At 43.7% G+C, this 22,348-nt stretch overlaps 1 protein-coding gene across 1 annotated transcript in view; it reads left to right on the plus strand.

Moving 5' to 3' along the window:
- Positions 1-22,348, plus strand: part of vapb (VAMP (vesicle-associated membrane protein)-associated protein B and C) — an 84,167-nt gene that overhangs the window by 57,080 nt on the left and 4,739 nt on the right. Inside the window, exons 3-4 of the mRNA XM_078418659.1 lie at positions 18,144-18,247; positions 19,403-19,483. Of these exons, the coding sequence (XP_078274785.1) occupies positions 18,144-18,247; positions 19,403-19,483 (185 nt within the window). The remainder of the gene's footprint in view (positions 1-18,143; positions 18,248-19,402; positions 19,484-22,348) is intronic.

Genomic DNA, 22,348 nt, shown 5'->3' on the forward strand with positions numbered 1-22,348 from the left:
AGAATTGCCTTTTCCCTAGTGGGCTCGACTACTCTAAGAAGCCATCTCGTAGGCACTCTACAAATTCCTTCTCTTGGGATCCATTACCAACCTGATTTTCCCAGTCTACCTGCATATTGAAATCCCCCATGACCACCAACTTTGCCTTTCTTGCATGCCGATTGTATCTCCTGATTTGTACCCTACACCCTGGCTACTGATCCGAGGCCTGTATATAGCTCCCATCAGGGTCTTTTTACCATAGCTGTTTCTTTGCTCTACCCACAGATTCTACATCTTCTGATGTTGTTCTCCCTTGCTAAGTACTGAATTTCAAACCTGACCAGCAGAGCAATCCCACCCCTCTGCCCACCTGTCTGTCTTTTCAATAGCGAAACTATTGGAGAGGATTTGTTGGGATTGGATTTGCTCCCATTTGGAAGGGAATGGGCTAATTAGGAACACCAGCATGTCTTTGGACATGGCAGGTCGTGTCTTACTAACTTGATCAAGGTTTTTGAGGAGGTGATCGATGAGGGTCGTGTGATGGATGTTGTCTACATCTATTTTAGTAAGGCATTTGATAAAGTACCCCATGGTAGGCTGATCAGAACATTTAAATGTACAAGATTAATAGTGACTGGGTTGTTTGGATTTGGAACTGGCTTAATGGTGGAAGACAGAGGGTTGTGATGAAAGGGCAGTATTCAGGCTGCGGTCTGTGACCAGTGATGTTCCTCGGGGATATGTGCTGAAACTGCTGCAGTTTGTGTTATATATAAATGACTTGAATGTAAATGTAGACAGGTTAATTAGTAAGTTTGCAGATAACACCAAGGTTGCTGGGGTCGTGGACTGTGAGGAAAGCTGTCAAGGTATACAGCGGGGAGATCTGATAGGTATATAAAATTATGAGAGGGAGAGATAGGGTAGACAGTCAGAATATTTTTCCATGATGGAAAAATCAAATACTAGCTTTAGTGTGAGAGGGGCAAAGTTTTGGGGAGGGGGGGGCATGTTTTTTTTTACCCAGAGTGGTAAGCGCCTGGAACACGCTGCCTGGGGCAGAAGTTGAAACGGATACTTTAATGACATTTTAAAAAACTTTTGGATAGGCACATGGATATGCAGGGAATGGGGGTTGTGCAGGTAGATAAGTGATGGTCATGTCATCATGTTTGGCACAGACGTTGTGGGCCAAGAACCTGTTCTTGTTCACTACTGTTCTATGTTCTAATCCATTGTGAAGTCTATTGTAAGAAATAGTGTCCCTGGTAGTTGGTTTGATTTTCAAATGCATTTAAACATCACAATTCGTTCAGTTTGCTTTCAACAGTTACTTTTTGAATTAGACTCTAAAACAATAACAGCCTGTTGTACTTGAAGCACCGTAAAGGCAGGAAGTAAGATTTGGAAAATCCATTAAGAAATGATATTGGATTCTGTGATTAAAGTAGTGTGAGATCTCATGAGAATTTTTTTAATGATTTTTAAAATAATTTCACTTTACATGTCAAATATTCAGATATTCCATAGAAACAAACATAGAAAATAGGTGCAGGAGTAGGCCATTTGGCCCATTCGAGCCAGTTGGGGTACTGATTTTGGAGTATGATCATTGGGTAATACTATTGATAAGAGCTCAAGTCCCACGGTTGCTATTTGTTTACTTGAGTCGTTTACTGATTACTTAGATCTCAAGATTGACGAGGATTAGAAATTTAGAGTAGTTTTGGATTTGGGAGAGCATACATTATCCAGTTAAAATAGAAAGGTGTAGGATGGAACTACATTTGCTGGTTTAAACCGAAGATAGACACAAAAAGCCGGAGTAGGCTGCCTGTCCTGCTGAGTTACTTCAGCTTTTTGTGTCTAAAATAGAAAAGCTATTTAGAAAAGACTAGACCCATTGGGCCCAAACCTCTCCTGTATTGGTGTAGCACCCTCTCCTCCCCCTCTCTCCCCTCTCCCCCTCCCTCCCACTACATCCCCCCTTATCCTCCCTCCCCCTCCCTTCCTAGGAGATAGATTTAAACTTTAAAATGTGAATTACTTAAATTTTTTAACACCGATTTCAATGAAACTTCTTCCATTAGCACCAAAGGGACGATAGTGAGTAAGGTGGGCCTAAAACTGTTGCACTATCGTGTACCGTTTTGGCTGCAGTTCAGGAACAAACAAACAAACAAGAGTTTTAATATATAGATATCAGTTGTTGTTCATCCTGACATAAGGCGAAGTACTGGAAAATGGAATTGGTATAGATGGGTACTCAGTGGTCAGCAAGCATGAGATGGGCTGAAAGACCTGTTGCTGAGCTCTATGACTGAGATTTAGTGAGAGGGGGAATTGAGTATTACCACTTAACCAATCTGGGCACAATGTGGCTCTGTGCCTTTGACTTTTCGCTTCGTATTACATTTGCAGACTGTAGCCATGTTACAATTGTTGTCTGCCCATCAATGAAAAATACAATTATTTTCCTGTCTTCAGACTTTTCCTCTGAGAACAGTATGCGGTAATGGATGGATTCTCAATCCGATTAACTGCCAGAGTCTGTATGTTCACTCAATGTCTTTAGCCAACATTATATCCGCTGATAATATAATAGAAAATAGGAGCCGGAGTAAGGCACCCGACCTCTACCCCACATTCAATATGATCATGGTTGCCCTATACAGGCCTCAATTCCTCTTCTGCGCTAGTTCCCCATTGCTCTCAATTCCTTGATCTTTCAAATATTTATCTATCTCTACCTTAAAACGGTACAGTGGCGCAGCGGTAGAGTTGCTGCCATACAGAGCCAGGGACCTGACTATGGGTGCTGTCTTAACAGAGTTTGTACGTTCTCCCTGTGACTATGGGTTTCTTCCGGGTGCTCCGGTTTCCTCCCACATTCCAAAGACGTGCAGGTTTGTGGGTAAATTGTCCCAAGTGTGTAGGATAGAACTAGTGTATGGTAGTCGGCAGCGGGGACTCGGTGGGCTGAAGGACCTGTTTCAACGCTGTATCTCTAAATTAAACTCAATTTAAATATTTGTAATAATCTGGCCCCTACCACTTTCTGAGACAGACGATTCGAGATTTGCTACATTGAAGAAGCAGTTTCCATACTGTATCACTCTATGACTCTCTGATCTGGCACCTCAAATATAGTGATTCATGAGGTGCTGTGGACCATCAGAGACTTGCATTGTCACAATCTGTAACATCACAGCCCAGCTTATCTCTCAGTCGGCTGTTACGGTTGAGCCCAGTTGATCAACTTGAATTAAATGAGGAATATAGAATGGCATGCTGGGACCATCATAAAGTTGACATTGCAATGCCCTAAAGTTTCAATGCAGATTTTTTTTTTAACCAAACAGCATCTAACAGGGAGGGTTAACAAGGTCAGAGTCCACCACCACTTTTTGAAAGTAGTTAGGAATAACAATAAATGTTGCCCTTCCAGTGATGCACAGATTTGGAAAAATTATTACAAATAAAGTAATTCTTATAAAGGGAATGATGAGAGATGGAATCGATAGCAAATTAGCATTGAAAATGGACTTGGCAATAAAATATTAGTGATGGTGAAAGGCCTGGCTTGGAGTAATAGTTGAAGTATTATAGACATGTATTCTCAGGGCCCATAAAAATAGCAAAGATGGGAATGTAGCACCAGCAGCGTGGATAAACTGCTTCGATGTCATTCGATAAAATAAGCTTTAGCATTGCCCCTGACCAGTTCCATGATGTTTTGATTTGATCCCAGAATGTCTTTATTGCCATTGTGTTGCCTACTATATTGAAATGTTAACGGAAAAGTGTTGGATAGAACATAGAAAGGTACAGAGCTGGAACAGGCCTTTCGGTCACAAGGTCTGTACCGAACATGATGCAAAGATAAACTAATCTAATCTGCCGGCACATGACCCATATCCCTCCATTCCCGCAATACTCCAACCTTTACAACCCTCCTCCAAAGGCCAACCTTTGTCTCACCCTCAACAAACTCCATCAAGTTAGTGATGCATGATCTGCCGCACACAGCCACGATGGCTGTCCCCAATTAACCTATTCCATTCCAACTGGGAGTAAATCCTATCCTGAAGAATCCTCTCCATTCGCTACCCTACCACTGATTTGAGGCTTACCGTCCCATAATTCCCTGGATTATTTCTACTTCCCTTCGTAAACAAAGGAACAACATTGACTACTCTCCAGTTCTCCGGGGCCACGCCCGTGGCCAGAAAAATTGCAAAGATTTTCGTCAAAGGCCCCTGCAATCTCCCCTCTTGCTTCTCTTAACCTGGGATAGACTCCATCAGGCCCTGATACTTGAGATACTTCACACATCTTTCTCTTTGCATAAAATATAGTTGGCATTAGCTACCTTCTATGTTTGTCTACATGCCATTTCTTTGCTGCTCTGGTTGGTTCATTGGAGAAAGGATTTGCCATATGTATTAGTCAAGGGGCCTATTGGTATAGAAGGTCCTGCAAGGTAATGTTTTAAGCTGCAAAACCGTCAACTCCTTGACTATTGAAATTGTGGCTTAAATTGTTGTCGCCAACAAGACATGAATTTCCTGTAAAATCGACTGACTCTACCCAAAAAGTTTGTAAACTAGTGTTTTAGGAAGCAAGTGGGAAATGCTCATAATGTTGAAAATTCTCTTTACTCCCAGTTGAAACCCAATCTCCACTCTGCTAAAATCAAGATCCTCTACTGAAACAAGACCTTTCCCATGACCAATTATCAAGAGGTCCTTCTGCGGTTGTACATGGCCCTAGTGAGACCGCACCTGGAGTACTGTGTGCAGTTTTGGTCTCCAAATTTGAGGAAGGATATTCTTGCTATTGAGGGTTTACTAGGTTAATTCCCGGAATGGCGGGACTGTCATATGTTGAAAGACTGGAGCGACTAGGCTTGTATACACTGGAATTTAGAAGGATGAGAGGATATCTCATCGAAACGTATAAGATTATTAAGGGGTTGGACACGTTAGAGGTAGGAAACATGTTCCCAATGTTGGGGGAGTCCAGAACAAGGGGCCACAGTTTAAGAATAAGGGGTAGGCCATTTAGAACTGAGATGAGGAAAAACATTTTCAGTCAGAGAGTTGTAAATCTGTGGAATTCTCTGCCTCAGAAGGCAGTGGAGGCCAATTCTCTGAATGCATTCAAGAGAGAGCTAGATAGAGCTCTTAAGGATAGCGGAGTCAGGGGGTATGGGGAGAAGGCAGGAACGGGGTACTGATTGAGAATGATCAGCCATGATCACATTGAATGGCGGTGCTGGCTCGAAGGGCCGAATGGCCTCCTCCTGCACCTATTGTCTATTGTCTATTATCAGTGAGTGAATTTTGATCATTACTTTTAGGCAGTTCTATTGTGCCTAGGCTGACCTGTCCTACTCCATTTCTATGAGTATTGAGGTAACTGTGTGGAGAACACTGTCTCTGACACTCATTAGGTCAGATGGTCAAAACAGTTCACTGCAGGTGAGGATGAATTTTGGCATTGTTAAAATGTATCTTCCAAGTTATGAAAAGTGATCCACTTTTTCCAGCGTCTTTATCGTGGACTTTTATTGTCAGGTGTTTTAAGTCTTTAATTCTTTCCACAACCATTATTTCAATTGTTAGTTCATTTGCCTATATTTATGAAAAATACTGCTTATATAACCCGGCTGCAGCAGGAAAAATGCAGATAATAATAGCAGGACAATTAAGAGCCTGTCAATGTTACTGTGGTATATCCATTCTATCTCTCTGCCTCTCCATCCTACACTGGGTCACTTAGACAATAAAAACACACACGTCAGTTGTTTATAGACTACAGCTCGGCATTCAACAACATTTTCCCCTCTAAACTTGTTACCAACCTCAGAGAACTGGGTCTCTGTGCATCCCTTTGCAACTGGATCCTCGACTTCCTCATCAACAGAACACAAGCAGTACAAATTGGCAAAGCTTCCTCCTCTAAACATCAGCACTGGGGCACCTCAAGGCTGTGTGCTTGGCTCCTGCCCTACCCACTCGATACCCATTACAGCGTAGCTGGACACAGTTCCAACAATATCTTTAAATTCATTCACGACACCACTGTTGGACGAATTACAGATAATTATGTCAGAATAGGAGGAAGACCTGATTGATTGGTGCCAGAACAACAACCTTGCACTCAGTGTCAGTAAAGCCAAGGAACTGACTGTTGACTTTGGGAGAGGAAGGCCGAGGATCCACAAACCTGTCCTTATCGATAAATTGGTGGTGGAGAGAGTCAACAACTTCAAGTTCCTGGGAGTGCACATCTCTGAGGATCTGTCCTGGACCCAGCACATTGTTGCAGTCATAAAGAAAGCCCATCAACACCTCTACACCCTAGAAGATTGAGGTGTATGCAGACAAATACTCTCTTAAACTTCAGGTGTACAGAAGAGAGCATATTGACTGTTTGCAAGTCAATATGCTCCTGCATATTGTTCGGCAAGTCGAACATCCATGAGCGAAAAAGATTACAAAAAGTCTTATTGCAGGTACTGACCTTGCCACTATCGAAGGGCGCTTGTCTCAAAAACACAGCCAGTATCATAAAGGATCCACACCACCCTGGCAAAGCTTTCATTTCACTCCTGCCATCAGGAAGAAGGTATAGGAGCCTGAATATTAACATCCAGGTACAGGAACAGCTTCTTCCCAACAACCATCGGGCTATTAAACACTGACCTCCAACTAAACTACAAACTACGACTGCCTGGGTTGCACTGAGGGCTTTCCTTTGTTTTTGCACTATATTGTATTTTATTCATTGAACTTTTTTGTTTGTTTACTACATTGTCTATTTATACATAAAAACCTGCTATGCTACTGCTGCAAGTACAAATTTTGTTATGTTTGGAGACATGACAATAAAACACTTGACTATCTTGACTTGTGTTTTAGAGCACATTTGCTGTATAGATTCTCAATACAGTGGGTGCAACCTCTGCAGTGTGTTTGTAGTATAAATGTGGTTTAGCTTTAATCTGACTAATATTACTCTATATTCAGAAATTACAGCCTCAATTGTCCTGGAGCAAATCCAACCTCTCCCTGCAACTCAAGCCTGCAAGCCTAGGTAACATCCCGTGAATCTCTTCTGCACCCTTTCCAACTTAATACCCTTTCTATAGCTGGCCAACCAAAACTGCTCACAGTACTCCAAGTGCGGGTCTCACCAACAACTTATGCAGTTGCATCATGATGTTCCACCTATTGCACTCAACACCCTTCCCAATAAAAGCAAATACTGCCTTCACCACACTGTCCGCCTGACTTGCCACTTTTAGGAAGCCATTTACCTGTACTCCCAGATCTCTCTGTTCTGCAACAGTCTCTCGGGCTCTGCCATTTACTGTGTATGTTTTATCTTGATTTGACATATAAAAGTGCATCACCTCACAGTTGTCAGAGTTAAATTCCATTTGCCGTTCCTTGCCCACCTTCGCAACAGATCTAGATCCTATAAACTTGGATGTCCTTCCTCTCTGTCCACTATACCAGCAATTTTGGAGTCGTCTTTAAATCTACTAACACTGTTCGCTACATTGTTATCCATATTGATAATGTATATAATAACAAACAGCGGTGGGCCTAGCATCATTCCCTGCCGATCTCTAGGTCACAGGCTTCCGGTCAGAAAAATAACCGTTCGCAGCTACCCTTGGACCTTCCGCCAAGTCACATTTGAACCTATTTGATTAGCTGACTTTGAATTCCATGCGATCTAACCCTCCAGCCTAGCCTGCCACGTGTGACCTTGTTAATGGCCTTGTTAAAGTCCATATTGACAATATCCATATAGACATGTATTCTGCGCTCGGTCCGCATTGACCAAACTGATCTCCCGGTGGCCGAGCACTTCAACTCCCCCTCCCATTCCCAGTCTGACCTTTCTGTCATGGGCCTCCTCCAGTGCCATAGTGAGGCCCACCGGAAATTGGAGGAACAGCACCTCATATTTCGCCTGGGCAGTTTGCAGCCCTGTGGTATGAACATCGACTTCTCCAACTTTAGATAGTTCCTCTGTCCCTCCCTTCCCCTCCTCCTTCCTAGATCTCCCTCTATCTTCCTGTCTCCACCTATATCCTTCCTTTGTCCCGCCCCCCTGACATCAGTCTGAAGAAGGGTCTCGACCCGAAAAGTCACCCATTCCTTCTCTCTTGAGATGCTGCCTGACCTGCTGAGTTACTCCAGCATTTTGTGAATAAATACCTTCGATTTGTACCAGCATCTGCAGTTATTTTCTTATACTCCATATAGACAATGTCCACTGCCCTGCCTTCTTCATTATTCCTTTTGGTGACCTCTTCAAAAAAAAAACTATCAGATTTGAGAGACACCCTTTCCAACGCACGCACCTTTGTTGTTTCTTCTTGTCTGTACTCCTCCTGCCTCCGAATTCAGTATTGTTCAGGAAGTTTTGCCCTTTTTGTGTTTCTGTTTCTCGTCATTAAAGTGCTGTTTAAAAAATTCTGGCGTGAAAAGAATAGGAAAGAGAAATGAGTCAAAGCAAGGTGTCTGTACAGAAAAATAAAATTCTAGATAAGGGCGTGAACAAAATGTCGGGAAATGGGGGAATCTTTAAAAAGATCTCATGAGAAATGTCAGGAAATTGGAAAAAATGATCACAAAATTTTATAATCTAATTTTGTGTCTATATTTTTCACTGAATGAAATGACAGGAAGTCCACTAATTACCCCTGCACAATAGCTGCTGTGTGAGCAATGAGAGGCCTGATTCAGATGTACATTATTACATTACAGCTCTCTCTCTTGTAATATATTCACGATTCTAGTGATGTTTGGGAACATTACAGGACTGCTTTTATGTATTTCAACGGACAACTGTGACATTGAAACAACAGAATTAGGACAGATAATTCACAATGAATGGGGGAGGGGTGTAATGGAGTTATGCTAAATTTGCTAAGTCTCCTGAGGAGGTAGAGGCGTTGGTGTGCTTGTTTTGGCTGTAGCTTCAATATGGTTGGCCTGGGACAGGTTGCTAGGTTGAGGAACTTGAAGCTCTCAGCCATCTCCACTTTGGCAGTGTTGATGCTGCTTGGGGCATGTACTCAGCCATGCTTCCTGAAGTCGATAACTAGCTACTTCATCTTGCTGCTATTGGGGGAGAGGTGATTGTCCAGACACCATGTTACTAAGCTCCCAATTTCCTTCCTGGACTCCATCTTGTCAATTTTGAGAACCGCCCATCACAATGGTGTCATCTGTAAACTTCTAGATGGAGTTAGAGCAGATTTTGGCTGCACAGTCATGAGCATATAAGTGGTGTAGTGGGGGATGAGAGCTCATCCTCACGGGGCATTGGTGTTGTGAATTATAGCAGAGGATATGTTGTTGTCTATGTGGCGGCGCGGTGGCGCAGCGGTAGAGTTGCTGCCTTACAGCGAATGCAGCGCCGGAGACTCTGGTTCGATCCTGACTACGGGTGCTGCACTGTATGGAGTTTGTATGTTCTCCCCGTGACCTGCGTGGGTTTTCTCCGAGATCTTCGGTTTCCTCCCACACTCCAAAGTACAGGTTTGTAGGTTAATTGGCTGGGCAAATGTAAAAATTGTCCCTAGTGGGTGTAGGATAGTGTTAATGTGCGGGGATCGCTGGGCGGCGCGGACCCGGTGGGCTGAAGGGCCTGTTTCTGCGCTGTATCTCTAAATCTAAATCTAAAATCTATGCATAGATCAGTTAGTTGAGAAGTGTGGCAGAGGGGGGGAAGTGCTGTCTTCATGGTCCAGTAGTTTGGAGATGAGTTTGAATGGTATTACAGTGTTGAAAGTGGAGCTATAGCCAATAAGAGTCTAACATAAGTGTCCTTGTTTAAGTGCTCTAAAGATGAATTTAGGGCCAGGAGATGGCATTTGTGGTGGGCAAACTGCAGTGGATCAAGGCACTCTGAGAGGCTGGAGTTGATGTGCGCCATTACCAGTCTTTCCAAGTGTTTCATGATGGTGGATGTCTGAACTACTGGATGCCAGTCATTAGGGTTCACTACCTTGCTTTTCCTTGGCACCAGGATGATAAAGCAGGTGGGGACATCAGAATGAAGTAGCAAGATGTTAACAATGTCTGTGAATACTTCTGGTAGCTGGTCCGTGCAGGTCCAGAGGCCACAGCCAGGGACTCCATCCAAGCCAGTTGCTTTCCACAAATTAACACTCGGGAAGGATGATCTTGCGTCTGCCACTGTGACCATTGGTACAGGTGCTCCCAAGGCTGGCGGGATGGTTGATATCCTTTTACTGCTTCGTTCAAAACGAGCCTAGAATGCATTGAGCTCATCAGGCAGGGTCCTGTTGTTGCCAGCGATACTGCCCGACATCAATTTGTACTATACCCTGCAAGCCTTGTCACGATTGACTGGTGTCCTTGTCCTTGCCAATGGACTGTATCTTGGTCCAGAATTGCCTCATGACACCCTTAATGACTTTACAAAGGCTGTAAATTGACACTTGCACTGGAATGCTGCAGACTTGGACTTCACCTGCAGTTGGACCTCGCGGTTCATCCATGGTTCCCGGTAGGGAGCACACGTGTTGTCTTTGATACGCATTCCTCTAGACCAGGGGTGTCAAACTAATTTTCACCCCGGGCCACATCAGCATTATGGTTGCCCTCAAAGGGCCGGTTGTAACTGTAAGACTGTATAAATGTAACTAATCCTTAACATATTGTTAAATAACTGTCTCTGCATTTGATTATTATTTATTGAAATGTACAAATATTGTACATGCATTAACATAAATGTAAAAATATATGTAAGCACATGGACAAATTGGGCCCGTTCCTCGTAGGGTTTCCATTGCGACCTGGGGAAATCGCGTTTTTCTTTCAAATAAATTGTCTCTTAAAAAAAATTAAATGAATCTCGGGGGGGTGGAGAGGGAGGGGTGGGTGAGAGGGAGGGGTGGGTGAGGAGGGGAAAGGGGAGAGGGAGCCTCTGACACCGTCCTGCCAGCGGCCATCTTCTTTCTCCATCACTGTGGTGCCGTGCTCCTCCAGGGGAGGGGGAGTGCAATTAAAGGCGGTACAGGGAAGGGGAGAGGGTGTGACCGAGGAGCCTTGGACCCAAAGCCTCTCCTGTATTGGTTTAGCACCCTCAACCCCCTACTCAATCCTCCTTATCCCCCCCCTCCCTACCCCCCACTCTCCCATCTTCCCTGACCCTCACTGTCCCCTTCCCCAGCCACATTCTCCCCCTTTCCTTCCCCCCCACTCTTCCCTGACCCCCACTGTCCCCCTTCCCCCCACCCCCACTCTCTTCCCCCAACCACCCCCCACCCCTGCTGTCCCCCTCCCCAGTCCCACTCTCCCCCACTCACCCACTCTCACTCTTCCCCCCCTTTCCCCACCACCCCCTTTCCCCCACTCTCTCCTCCCCCCCTCCAACCCCAACCCTCACCCCCACCCTCACCCCCCTCCTACCCCCACCCTTCCCTCCACCCACTCGGCCCCCACGTCCACCCCCCTCCGTGGAGCCGATGGCGGCGAAAGGCACTTACCGAGCGTGCAGGGAGGAGGAGGGAGCTCCGGACTACTCGAGTCTTGCAGCGGAGGTGCAACTACTGGAGTCGGGCGGCGGAGGTGGGACTACTCGAGGCGGGCGGCGGCGGGTCTGGGAGCGTTGGGAGGGGAGAGAAGCGAGGGGAGAGAGGAGCTGCGGGAGGCGCGCACAAGATGGCGGAGCGTGAGGAGGCCGCCATCTTTGTGAAGTCGCGACGGGCTGTCGGAGGCAGCGGCCCTCGTCGACGCCGCCATCGGTGGCAGCGGCTGCTGAAGGAGGAGAAGAAGAAGCTGCCCACTGCGCTGCGGCCTGTGTGCGGTAACTGTGCGGGGCGCTGGGCCCGGGCAGGAGGGGGGACTCGAGGACGCCTTGGTGTGGGTTGAAGGGACGGAAGGGTAGGATGAGGACCATCAGTCTGACCATCTCCGTCCTGCTCGGGAGTGTCCCCCGGGTGTGGGAGAGCGGGGAGAGTGAGGGGAGTGAGGGCGGTGATTGCGGGCGGGCAGCTCCGCTAACGGCATCCATCTTGTTTGTGCGAGTGAGGAGAGGCTGCCGTCAGACGCACAGCACTTTTAAAAATGTGTTTAGAAATGAGAGTTTGAAAGTTAAAAATGTCTGTAACTTAAAAGATATTCGACCAGTGACAATTAAGCTCTCGTGGGCCACATAAAATGACGTGGCGGGCCGGATTCGGCCCGCTGGCCTTGAGTTTGACACATGTGCTCTAGACCCTTGCTGAAAGACCATCACACTAATTCTGGGGGACCATCAAATGTGTAAGAGCCATCTTTGTTCAGCAGGAGAGATGGGAGTATGATTGGTGCTCTCTTTTTAGAATTAAGTAGGAAACCTTTAGATGAGTAGCCTGTTTATCCTGATCCCATAGTTTGTAATTTATAGGTTGCAGAAAACACTTTTATTTATTGGTAATAGCCGTTTGGATTTCACAATTTATTTTTGGCTTCTGCAGAGTCAGTTAAACTTTGAACTTCTAAAGCAGCCTAAAACAAATTTTATAGTTACTCTCAGTGACTGATGTACAAGGACACCCAGGTCTCGTTGCACCTCCCCTTTTCCTAATCTGACACCATTCAGATAATAATCTGCTGCCTTGTCCTTGCCACCAAAGTGGATAACCTCACAGTTGTCCACATTATACTGCATCTGCCATGCACCTGTCCACTCACCCAACCTATCCAAGTCACCCTGCAGCCTCATAGCATCCTCCTCACAGCTCACACTGCCACCCAGCTTTGTGTCATCTGCAAACTTGGAGATGTTACATTTAATTCCTTTGTCTAAATTGTTAATATATATTGTCAAGTCAAGTCAATTTTATTTGTATAGCACATTTAAAAACAACCCACGTTGACCAAAGTGCTGCACATCTGAAATAACTGGGGTCCCAGCACTGAGCCTTGTGGCACTCCACTAGTCACTGCTTGCCATTCTGAAAAGGACCCGTTGAGTCCTATTCTTTGCATCTGTCTGCCAACCAGTTCTCTACCCCTGTCAATACCCTACCCCCAATACCATAGAGCACTAATCTCTCCTTGGTCCTGCAGTCACAGATGCAGCAAGACACAGAGTTTTTCCAGCATTTTCTGTCTTTGTTTCAGATATGGAGAGAGATCTCTGGTCTATATTGAAATTTGCATCTTAAACAACCCATTCTTCAATGAGGTTTGCTCATAGCTACTACTAATACTGTATACTACTGTGTAACAAATGTCTGAAAGTGCTTTGGGTCTCTTGATCCAACCCAAAATCTAAGTGAATTACCTGGGAATGATGTTAATGATCCTTGAAACCGAAATGGATTCTTCAGGTGGGAACATTTGTTAGGTTATCTATGTTGCAGTTGTATTCCTCGTGCGGGCAATAGAGAGGCTGCTGGATGCCTGGATTCTGAGTGATGGGATAGTTATTTGAAATAAATTCACTTTTATTGAACAATTATATTTATGCGCCATCTTGAAGCCCCCAATTGCATTTGCAATATTACTGAAAAGCTTTTCAATACCATAATGTTACCCACTTTAAATATTTGCACACCAGATAGTTTAAAGGAGGCAGGGCCCTGCTTGGGGACAGAAGTAACACCAAATCCCTGCTAAACTTACCCTTGGCTTTGCCTAAATCTTGCTGACCTGTGATGCCGACCTACATGCATTCCTAGTACTATTCAAATTTTAATTCCTACCCATAGTTCCCCACTCCAAGCCAAATGCTGTTCTTCCAATTATACTATTGGTGGTGATCCTTTTGTACAATGGCACATTTCCATTCCTGAATGTCTTCAACTCTTTCTACTTTTAGACCTTGAAAAAACATCAAGGTATTTATTTCACAAAATGGTGGAGTAACTCAGCAGGTCAGGCAGCATCTCAGGAGAGAAGGAATGGGTGACGCTTCGGGTCGAGACCCTTCGTCAGACTGAAGAAGGGTCTCGACCCGAAATGTCACCCATTCCTTCTCTCCTGAGGAGCTGCCTGACCTGCTGAGTTACTCCAGCATTTTGTGAAATAAATACCTTCGATTTGTGCCAGCATCTGCAGTTATTTTCTTTCAAAAAACCTCAGTTTGATCAGGCTTTTATTTATGTTTTTTTAAATATCTGTAGCATTAGCTCAGAATTGCCGTCACTTCACTTATTTTTTGTAAAGTATTTTTCTATGATTTCGCATTCAGGGTGATTATATGTTGGAAGTTTATATTTTCTGTTTTCATTCTATAGGGATAATTTTTCGGGACATGTAGCTGCTGAAGGTGCAAGATCGGGACTTCCATATTTATAGTATTATGGATAATTCTTATTTTATTACATGGAATGAGCCATTTTATTTAATTTGAAAAGGATCATTTTTCTCATTGTAGTCACATTTAAACTGCCTTGGTTGTGCTAATGGTGATAAGTTATTCCCAAGTCCAGCATTAAAACATCTTCCAAATCTGAGCAGCAGCTCTTTACTTGAAATGAATGCCAAACTATAAGCAAGTATCACTTTGTTTTTTGAAACCACACTCTCTTTTCATTTATTCGTTATCTCTGAAAATACAAACTCCTTGTATGCTTCCAGCTTGTTTTACATGGCAGTTTCAGAGTACATTATGCGCAAACAAATAATGTTCATTAGTTTGTGTTTATTCTGGGGTTGTGATAAGGATATCTGATATGGACTTCATTTATTGGTTGTATGTTTCCATTTCAGCACTGGATATTGGAAACCATATCAGCCTGACTTTTGATAAGCCTTTAGTCCTGATTCTCAGATTTGGGAGAAGGTTTAACGTTAGACTTGGTAATAGTTTGTTATTACTATTCTAACAGACAGTTGAAATCTGGCTACTGAATGAAATATGTGCTTATTTATAAAACGGTTCATTCCGTGCCACAGAATAAGCATTGGTATTGGTTCATTTTTTGTCACATGTACCAAGCACTCAAGTCAAGTCATACTGTACATGAGTGCAATCACGCCATTACACAAGTGTACCAGGTAGCACAAAGTGAACAGTATCAGAGTGCAGAATATAGTGTTACAGCATTATTGTGTTACACTTAGAGGAATTGCAGAATAAAAGGTGCAAGTGGAGATTGTAAGATGGGGGATAAATCATTTAACAAGTGAAAGGTCATTTCAAGAATCTGCTAACAGTGGGGATAAGGTTGTTCTTGAACCTGGTGGTGTGTACTTGCAAGCTTTTGTATCTTCTGCTGATGGGGGAGGAGAAGAGAGAATAACTGGGGTATAAATGGTTCCTGATTATATTGGTTACTTTCATAAGGCAGCATGAGGTGCAGAGGGAGAAGACTGATTTGCATGATGGACTGGGTTATCATATATCATATCATATATATACAGCGCGGAAACAGGCCTTTTCGGCCCACCAAGTCCGCGCCGCCCAGCGATCCCCGCACATTAACACTATCCTACACCCACTAGGGACAATTTTTACATTTACCCAGCCAATTAACCTACATACCTGTACGTCTTGTCATGGAGTTATATGTATTATTGGATGCAGTATAGATATATTCAACTGTCCTTATTGTGCAATGTTTGACTCTCAGTTTGATTAGAGTTAATATTATATCCATGAAATTGAGTACTGCTGACTGAACTTGAAACAGTTTAACTTATTCATTGTGCTAATATTGGAGCTGCTGGCATGGTAGGACAAACTCAGGCTGGTTTCCTCTGTTCTCTGTGGAGAACTGTAAATAGTGCATGTGGAGGAAGTATTCTGTTTTCCTGTAAGTGGGAGTTGGAAATCTCAGTGCAAACTTTAACAAATGTATCAAAAGATTCCATACATGGGTGTGCTCTGAAGTTAATCTGTCGTTTAATTGGCTGTCTAGCTTTAAAATGGACTCCTCCGGTTATGTTTAAAATAACTTGCACTTTATTCCAATGAACTGTGAAGTTGTAGTAGGAATGAAGTAGGAATCAGGGATGTGCCTGACACCATAGTGTACGGTGAGTTTGAAGGACAGGTTAGTGGCTAGGCAGCTTGTAGATATTAACTTGTCCACCTCGAGTTTGAGTTCCAACGCAGTTCCAACTCCATCTTTAGAATCACTGACGACACTACCGTTGTTGGATGAATTACGGATAATGAGTCAAAGTGTAGAAGGGAGAGCGGCCGTCTGATTTGAATGGTGCTATAAAGAACAACCTTGCTCTTAACGTCATTAAAACTAAGGAAATGATTGACTTTAGAAGGGGAAGGCCGAGGATTCACAAACCTGTCTTTATCAATGAGTCGGTGGTGGAGAGAGCCAACAACATGTTTCTGGGCATGTATATCTCTGAAGATCTATTCTGGACCCAGCACATTGATGTAATCATAAAGAAAGCCTAACAATGCCTCTCGTTTCCTCGAAGACTCAGGAGATTCAGCATGTTCTCATGAACTTCTGCAAGTGTATGATTGAGAGCATATTGGCTGGTTGCATCACGGCCTGGTTCAGCAACTTTAACACCCAGGAATGAAGGAGTTTACAAAATGTGGTGAATACTGCCTGGTCCATCACAGTACTGACCTCCCCACCATTGAAGGAATCTATAGGACGAACTGTCTGAAAAAGGTAGCGGGCATCATTAAGGACCCACACCACCTTGGCCACACACTCATTTCTCTCCTGTCTACGGGAAGAAGGTGTAGGAGTCTGAAAACTGGAAAGCCCAGATTTGGGAACAGCTCCTTCACAACAACCATCAGGCTATCGAACACGACAGACTGCAATTAAACTCCGAACTACAAACTGCCTTGGCTGCCCCCGGAACTTGGGGCTTTGTTGGGTTTATGTTTATTGATTTTTTTTGTTTGTTTTGTTATATTTATGGAGTACTGTGTCTGTAAATCTTTTGGTGCTGCTGCAAGTAAGAATTTAATTGTTCCGTTTGGTACAAGTGGACAGCAAAACACTCTTGACTGTTGAGTAATGTTTGAGCAACTAATTCCTTTATAATTTTAATGATTATAATCTGGAATGCCTGCAACGTCTCATTTGGACTATCATATTATTGTGAAATAAAAGACGTATGCATTTGTTTAATATCATGAGCATAAGCCATTCCCATGATTGTTTGCTGTATTCCTCTGTGCACCCATTCCCCCCCAACCTGACATTTGCCATTCGGTCCACCTTTTCCGAGTGCTCTTTAAACATATCCCTTTTCATTAGTTTTGAAGCATCATTCTTGGTTCAGTAATATTGTGCTTGCCATTGATGGTAGATTCTGCCACACCGGAGATTTAACATGCATCGTGCAAATCCACACTCCAGTGTATTGCCAATAGCATGTTGTACTGTCGAAGGTTGCATTGGCTGTGTGTAAAACATTTCATGACACTGTTAGAAAAATTAGCCTGGTCATATCAGGAAACGTGAGAGGCAACGTATTCGGAGTGCTCAATAGTCTCCCAACTTTGTAATCCCCACTTGGTTACCTTGATCCATGGTACCAATGTTCAGCTGGAGTCTTGTCATTGTTGCAGAGACACAGCTCATGTTTGTCACTTAAAGAGATCTCTGCCCCATTTCCTCTCTGCTTTTTGCTTGCCCACTTTTGTTCCTTATGAAGTTAGTTTGCAAATTTGGCCGGAGCTCTTTCCAGGAAACATGAAAGTCTTCAGATTGCATCAGTGGCAACAGCTATGGTAGTTCTCTAAAGCCTTGAAAATGGGTGAGCTTATCCAGATATTTGAAGCTCCTGGGGGCTGACCCATCACCAGGTACCACACATCTCTGGCCTTTGCTTTCTAACACATCCTCCTGATGATTTTGTTGTTGTTGTCTACGCTTCAAAACTAAAATTGAACTTGTGTGTTTGAAGGATGTCTGCATGTTACATGTTAATCACTTTGCTTCTCTCTGTATGAACTGTTGTGTATTGCCCAAGCATTCAGCTGGACAAAGCAATTGGAAGATCCTTTAATGCTGTTCCCTAAAAATAATCTTGCAGAATTGAACAGGATATGGGTCATATTTGCACAAGGTGGACTGGGTATTGTTGAGCAATCACTGCCCTGAAGGGAGTATAACAAAATAGTTAAACCAGTGCAAGACCATCCTCTAATCAGAACTTTTCTTTTTTTTTCCACAGTGATGCTACAACCTTTTGACTATGACCCGAATGAGAAAAGCAAGCACAAATTTATGGTTCAGTCCATATTTGCTCCGGCAGACTGCCAAGACATGGAAGCAGTAGTACGTACCCGTCTTTAGTTCCTCTAAATTTGATACCAGTGTTGCGTGACAATTTCAGTACAAAGGTTCAGCAGGTCTGAGGACTTTTTGGAAGAGAAAAGCTTTTGGATGAGAAAATTCTGCATTTCTCGTACCTTGTAATAAATACTTATTGATTACATTTCTGAATGTCGAAACACTAAATCTTTCATGTTCTCATTTGACATTCCTCCTCACCAGAAGCAATTATTTCTCTTTATCCATCTTAACAATTTAATCATTCTGAATTCCCCCACTGAAATCACCCTTCTCCCAAGTCTCTTGACACTTTCTCTTGAATCTTCCCTCTCCCCTCCGGCACATTCATCCATCTCGCCCCTCTGCATCTGCCCTAGTTCTTGTTCCCATCCAGTCCCTTCCTCTTTACCCTCTCCATCCTTTATTACGGTGCATATCCCTTGTGGAAAAAGCAAGTGCCCTTGCTCCTAATGAAAGTTTCAGTTTAGTTTTCCCATGTGAAAGCACAGTTCAGCATTCAGCTGTTCCACATTGTTGTGAATTGTACTTCATCGCAACATTGTACAGCTTAAAACTCGGCAAAGTCTCCCATGCGGAAAGGATTTACAATGGAAAGAAAGTGATTAGAGTCGGCTGAGATGCACAGCCCTTCCACATATATAGAACTTCACCCAATCAGGGGGACAACTCCAATTGCAAAGCAGCAGGGGCATTGTTACCTCTAGCAAATGTTACTGACCAAAAGTAACCACGTTAGAAATTAATGGTTTCTACATGAAACCTTTTTCAGATTGTATATGGGGTTTATATATGAATATTAATCAGTGCATTTGGGACAGCTTGTATAAAGTATTACAATCCCTGTGGCCATCCTTGAGCTGGCTGCTCTCTGTATTTGAGAATTTTCATCTTGCAGCAGAACTGTCAGCCGCTTTAGCTGAAAGTGATGCCCTGGGTGTGTAACAGTGCCATGTGCCTAAACCCAAGCCTAGGATCCCACTGAACACCACGTTGAACCAGCAAACGGTTAAGCCCTCCTACTGAATCGGAAGTATGTAAGAAACAGATTAGCAGCAACAGCTCTCCAATATGCCTCAGTCAATAAGGTATCGAGAATGTGATTAAATAGCTTAATGTGTTTTCTCTGATTCTTTGCAGTGGAAAGAAGCAAAGGCAGATGAATTAATGGATTCTAAGCTGCGATGCGTCTTTGAGCTTCCCTCTGAGAATGAGAAAACAGTAAGTTTGAATAGGCTTTGCCTGGCTGAGTGATGGGGCAGAGGGTTCCAGTCTTGATCTTCCTATCGAGGGGATCAGACAGATCAGTGTCTCTTACTAATCGCATAATTGATCTGACCCTGGCATTGTTGGACCGCACCAGAAGTGTTGGGGATTGTTGCAACTTTGGCCTCCCTCCAGACTCTCAGAGAGATGTGGCTGAACCAACCTTGAACAGCTAGCTGCAACTTAAGGGTTTCAGTATTCACATGCCTGTAATGCAGTAGCTGCAGTCAACAGAGTAATGTTCATATGGTTCAGTGACTTTCCCTTGCCAAGCCTGGACTTGGTATCTACTGTGTAGCTTTTGCAGGTGAATGACAGCAGCTAAAAATGGGACAATGCAGGCCAGGAAAAAGCTATGGGACCTGCATGTCAGTGATGCCTGCACATTATGGCGAAGAAAATTCTTCTGAGTGGATGTATTGGTTATATTTTAATCTTGGAAAATTATATATTTTTAAAGTTCTACGGTTAGGACATAGATACAATCCTCATCATGCCCATTTATTGCAAAAATTGGAAGCCTAAAGCTTCTGCTAATACTGTGGAAAAGAACTAGACTTCAAAATTTGATAGTGCTATTCCATATCATATCATATCATATATATACAGCCGGAAACAGGCCTTTTCGGCCCACCAAGTCCGTGCCGCCCAGCGATCCCCGTACATTAACACTATCCTACACCCACTAGGGACAATTTTTTAATTTTTTTTTTTACATTTACCCAGCCAATTAACCTACATACCTACATACCATATGTTGCCCTAGGCTTGAAGAAGGGACCTGACCTAAAACATCACCTATTCCCTCTCTCCATAGATGCAGTCTGACCCGCTGAGTTACTGCAGCTTTTTGTGTCTATCTTAAGCTTAACTATTGTTGCACCAACTAACTGTTTGCTTGCTCAGTCAGATTATTCCTATCCACAATGTCTCTCTTTTCTGTGACCTAGTCATCAAGCAGAAGGTTCAGAGTATAGACTGAACACGTTTGAGGGACTCCTTTCAAGTGCAGCATCTTGTCAAATTGTACAAACCATAAACTTCCTGAACCCAACTTAGGAGGCCATTCGGCCCAGTAGGGTTGTGCCAGCACCACTGGGAGCAGTCCCATTCATCTTATTCCCCTGTTTATTTCCTGTAATTTATTCTTTCATACCCAGCAACCCCCCCCTGTGGTTCTCTTTGCCAATGAGGTACACCAAGAGGTAATTGATGATGGCTAATTAACCCACAAGCACAGCTTTGTGACGATGGAACCCACGTGAAACCTCCGAGCAGAATGGCAGGAGTCAGGACAGGGCCCTGGATTGTGAGGTGGCTCCACTAACGGCTGCACCACCATGCTACGCATAAAATAGGAAACCCAGTAAGAGACTATTACTTGAATAGGCACCTGGTGACCCTGCAGGAACGTACACATTCATGGACATGGCCTCCCATGCACTGAAGGGCAGGTGACTGGCACACCCAGTTCCATTCAGCATCTTGAGAATGGAAAGTGGGCAAGAAGCAAAGAGGTACAATGATGTAGCAAATAGTGCTACTGCCTCGTGGCTCCAGCAACCCAGGTTTAGTCCTGACCTCTGGTGCTGTCCATGTGGAGTTTACATGTTGTATTTGTGACAGAGTGTGTTTCCCCCGTCAACTCCGTTTTCCCATACTCCAAAGATGTGCTCGTAGATTAAATAGCTACTGCAAATTATCCCTAATGTGAGGGAGGTGGTAGAATCAGGGTAGGATTGACGAGCATTAAGAGTAGAGGGAAATAAAAATAATGGGTTTATGATTTATTTTTGAGTGCTCAGAGAACGATGTTCTGAATGGCCTCCCTCTGTGGTTTATAAAAAGAGGTAATTAGTGTCAAAGACAACAGGACCCAGGTGAAACAGGATTTTAAACAAATTTCTCAGCACAGTGGCAGCAGGTCTCTTTTAACAACTGAAAAGGAAACAATTGCTATGCTATAGAGTAAGAGCAGGGGAGTGGGACAAATTGTAGCTCATGAGTCAACCTGCACTGTGAGAAAAACATCCACGTAACTACATGTAAGGCGTCAGAACTAAGTGGAGGAAGTTGATGAGGGTGGACAACTGCAGACTATGGTGCTGCTCTCTTGAATGTTTAACTCTGCACCATTTTCTCTTAATCTTCCAGTGGCGCCCACTACGCGCGAAGAGAAATGTAAGGAAATTGATGTAAACTTACACGGTTGTAAGATTAACATTATGACTAATGTTAGGATCATTTGTTCCTAACAAGCTGTGAGCAGCGATGTCATGATATGCATTGCACATGTGCTGTGGTGTTGCCCTGTAACACTTAGTGATATCAATTCCAGTACAGCTGGAGGTAACACTGTCTAGCTCAATACCACTATTCCAATGCTTTGCATCCACTGCAGAAGCTGATACGGTATAATTTCTCTGGACCCACATTCCTAGCCTGGAATTTTAGCCTTCGGCGGATATTCACATATATATAAAACTGGCCCCTCAATGTAGTCTATGAGATGGGGAATCGCCATCTGTTTCTCCTTTAGCTGTAACCGTCGGCAAACTTGGCTATTTTGACTCTTCTATGGGATATTGATCTGTTGGTGAATGCTTTTTACAGGAGCAGGAACTAAGAGTATTTTAAACAGAGGTTTTATTTTTAACAAAGGCCATGTTTAAATTTGGTCACTCTTTCTGTCATGTCTCCCTCTTCCTGTGGCCTAGCGTCCAGGGGAAATCAGGAGATCAGTGCACAACATCAGAGGCACACACTACAACTCTGCAGCTTTGCCTAGCTTAGCATTAAATTGGCTAGACTTGCTGGTAA

The sequence above is a fragment of the Rhinoraja longicauda genome, chromosome 22 (genome assembly GCF_053455715.1).
Source record: "Rhinoraja longicauda isolate Sanriku21f chromosome 22, sRhiLon1.1, whole genome shotgun sequence".
In the NCBI taxonomy this organism is placed as follows: Eukaryota; Metazoa; Chordata; class Chondrichthyes; order Rajiformes; family Arhynchobatidae; genus Rhinoraja; species Rhinoraja longicauda.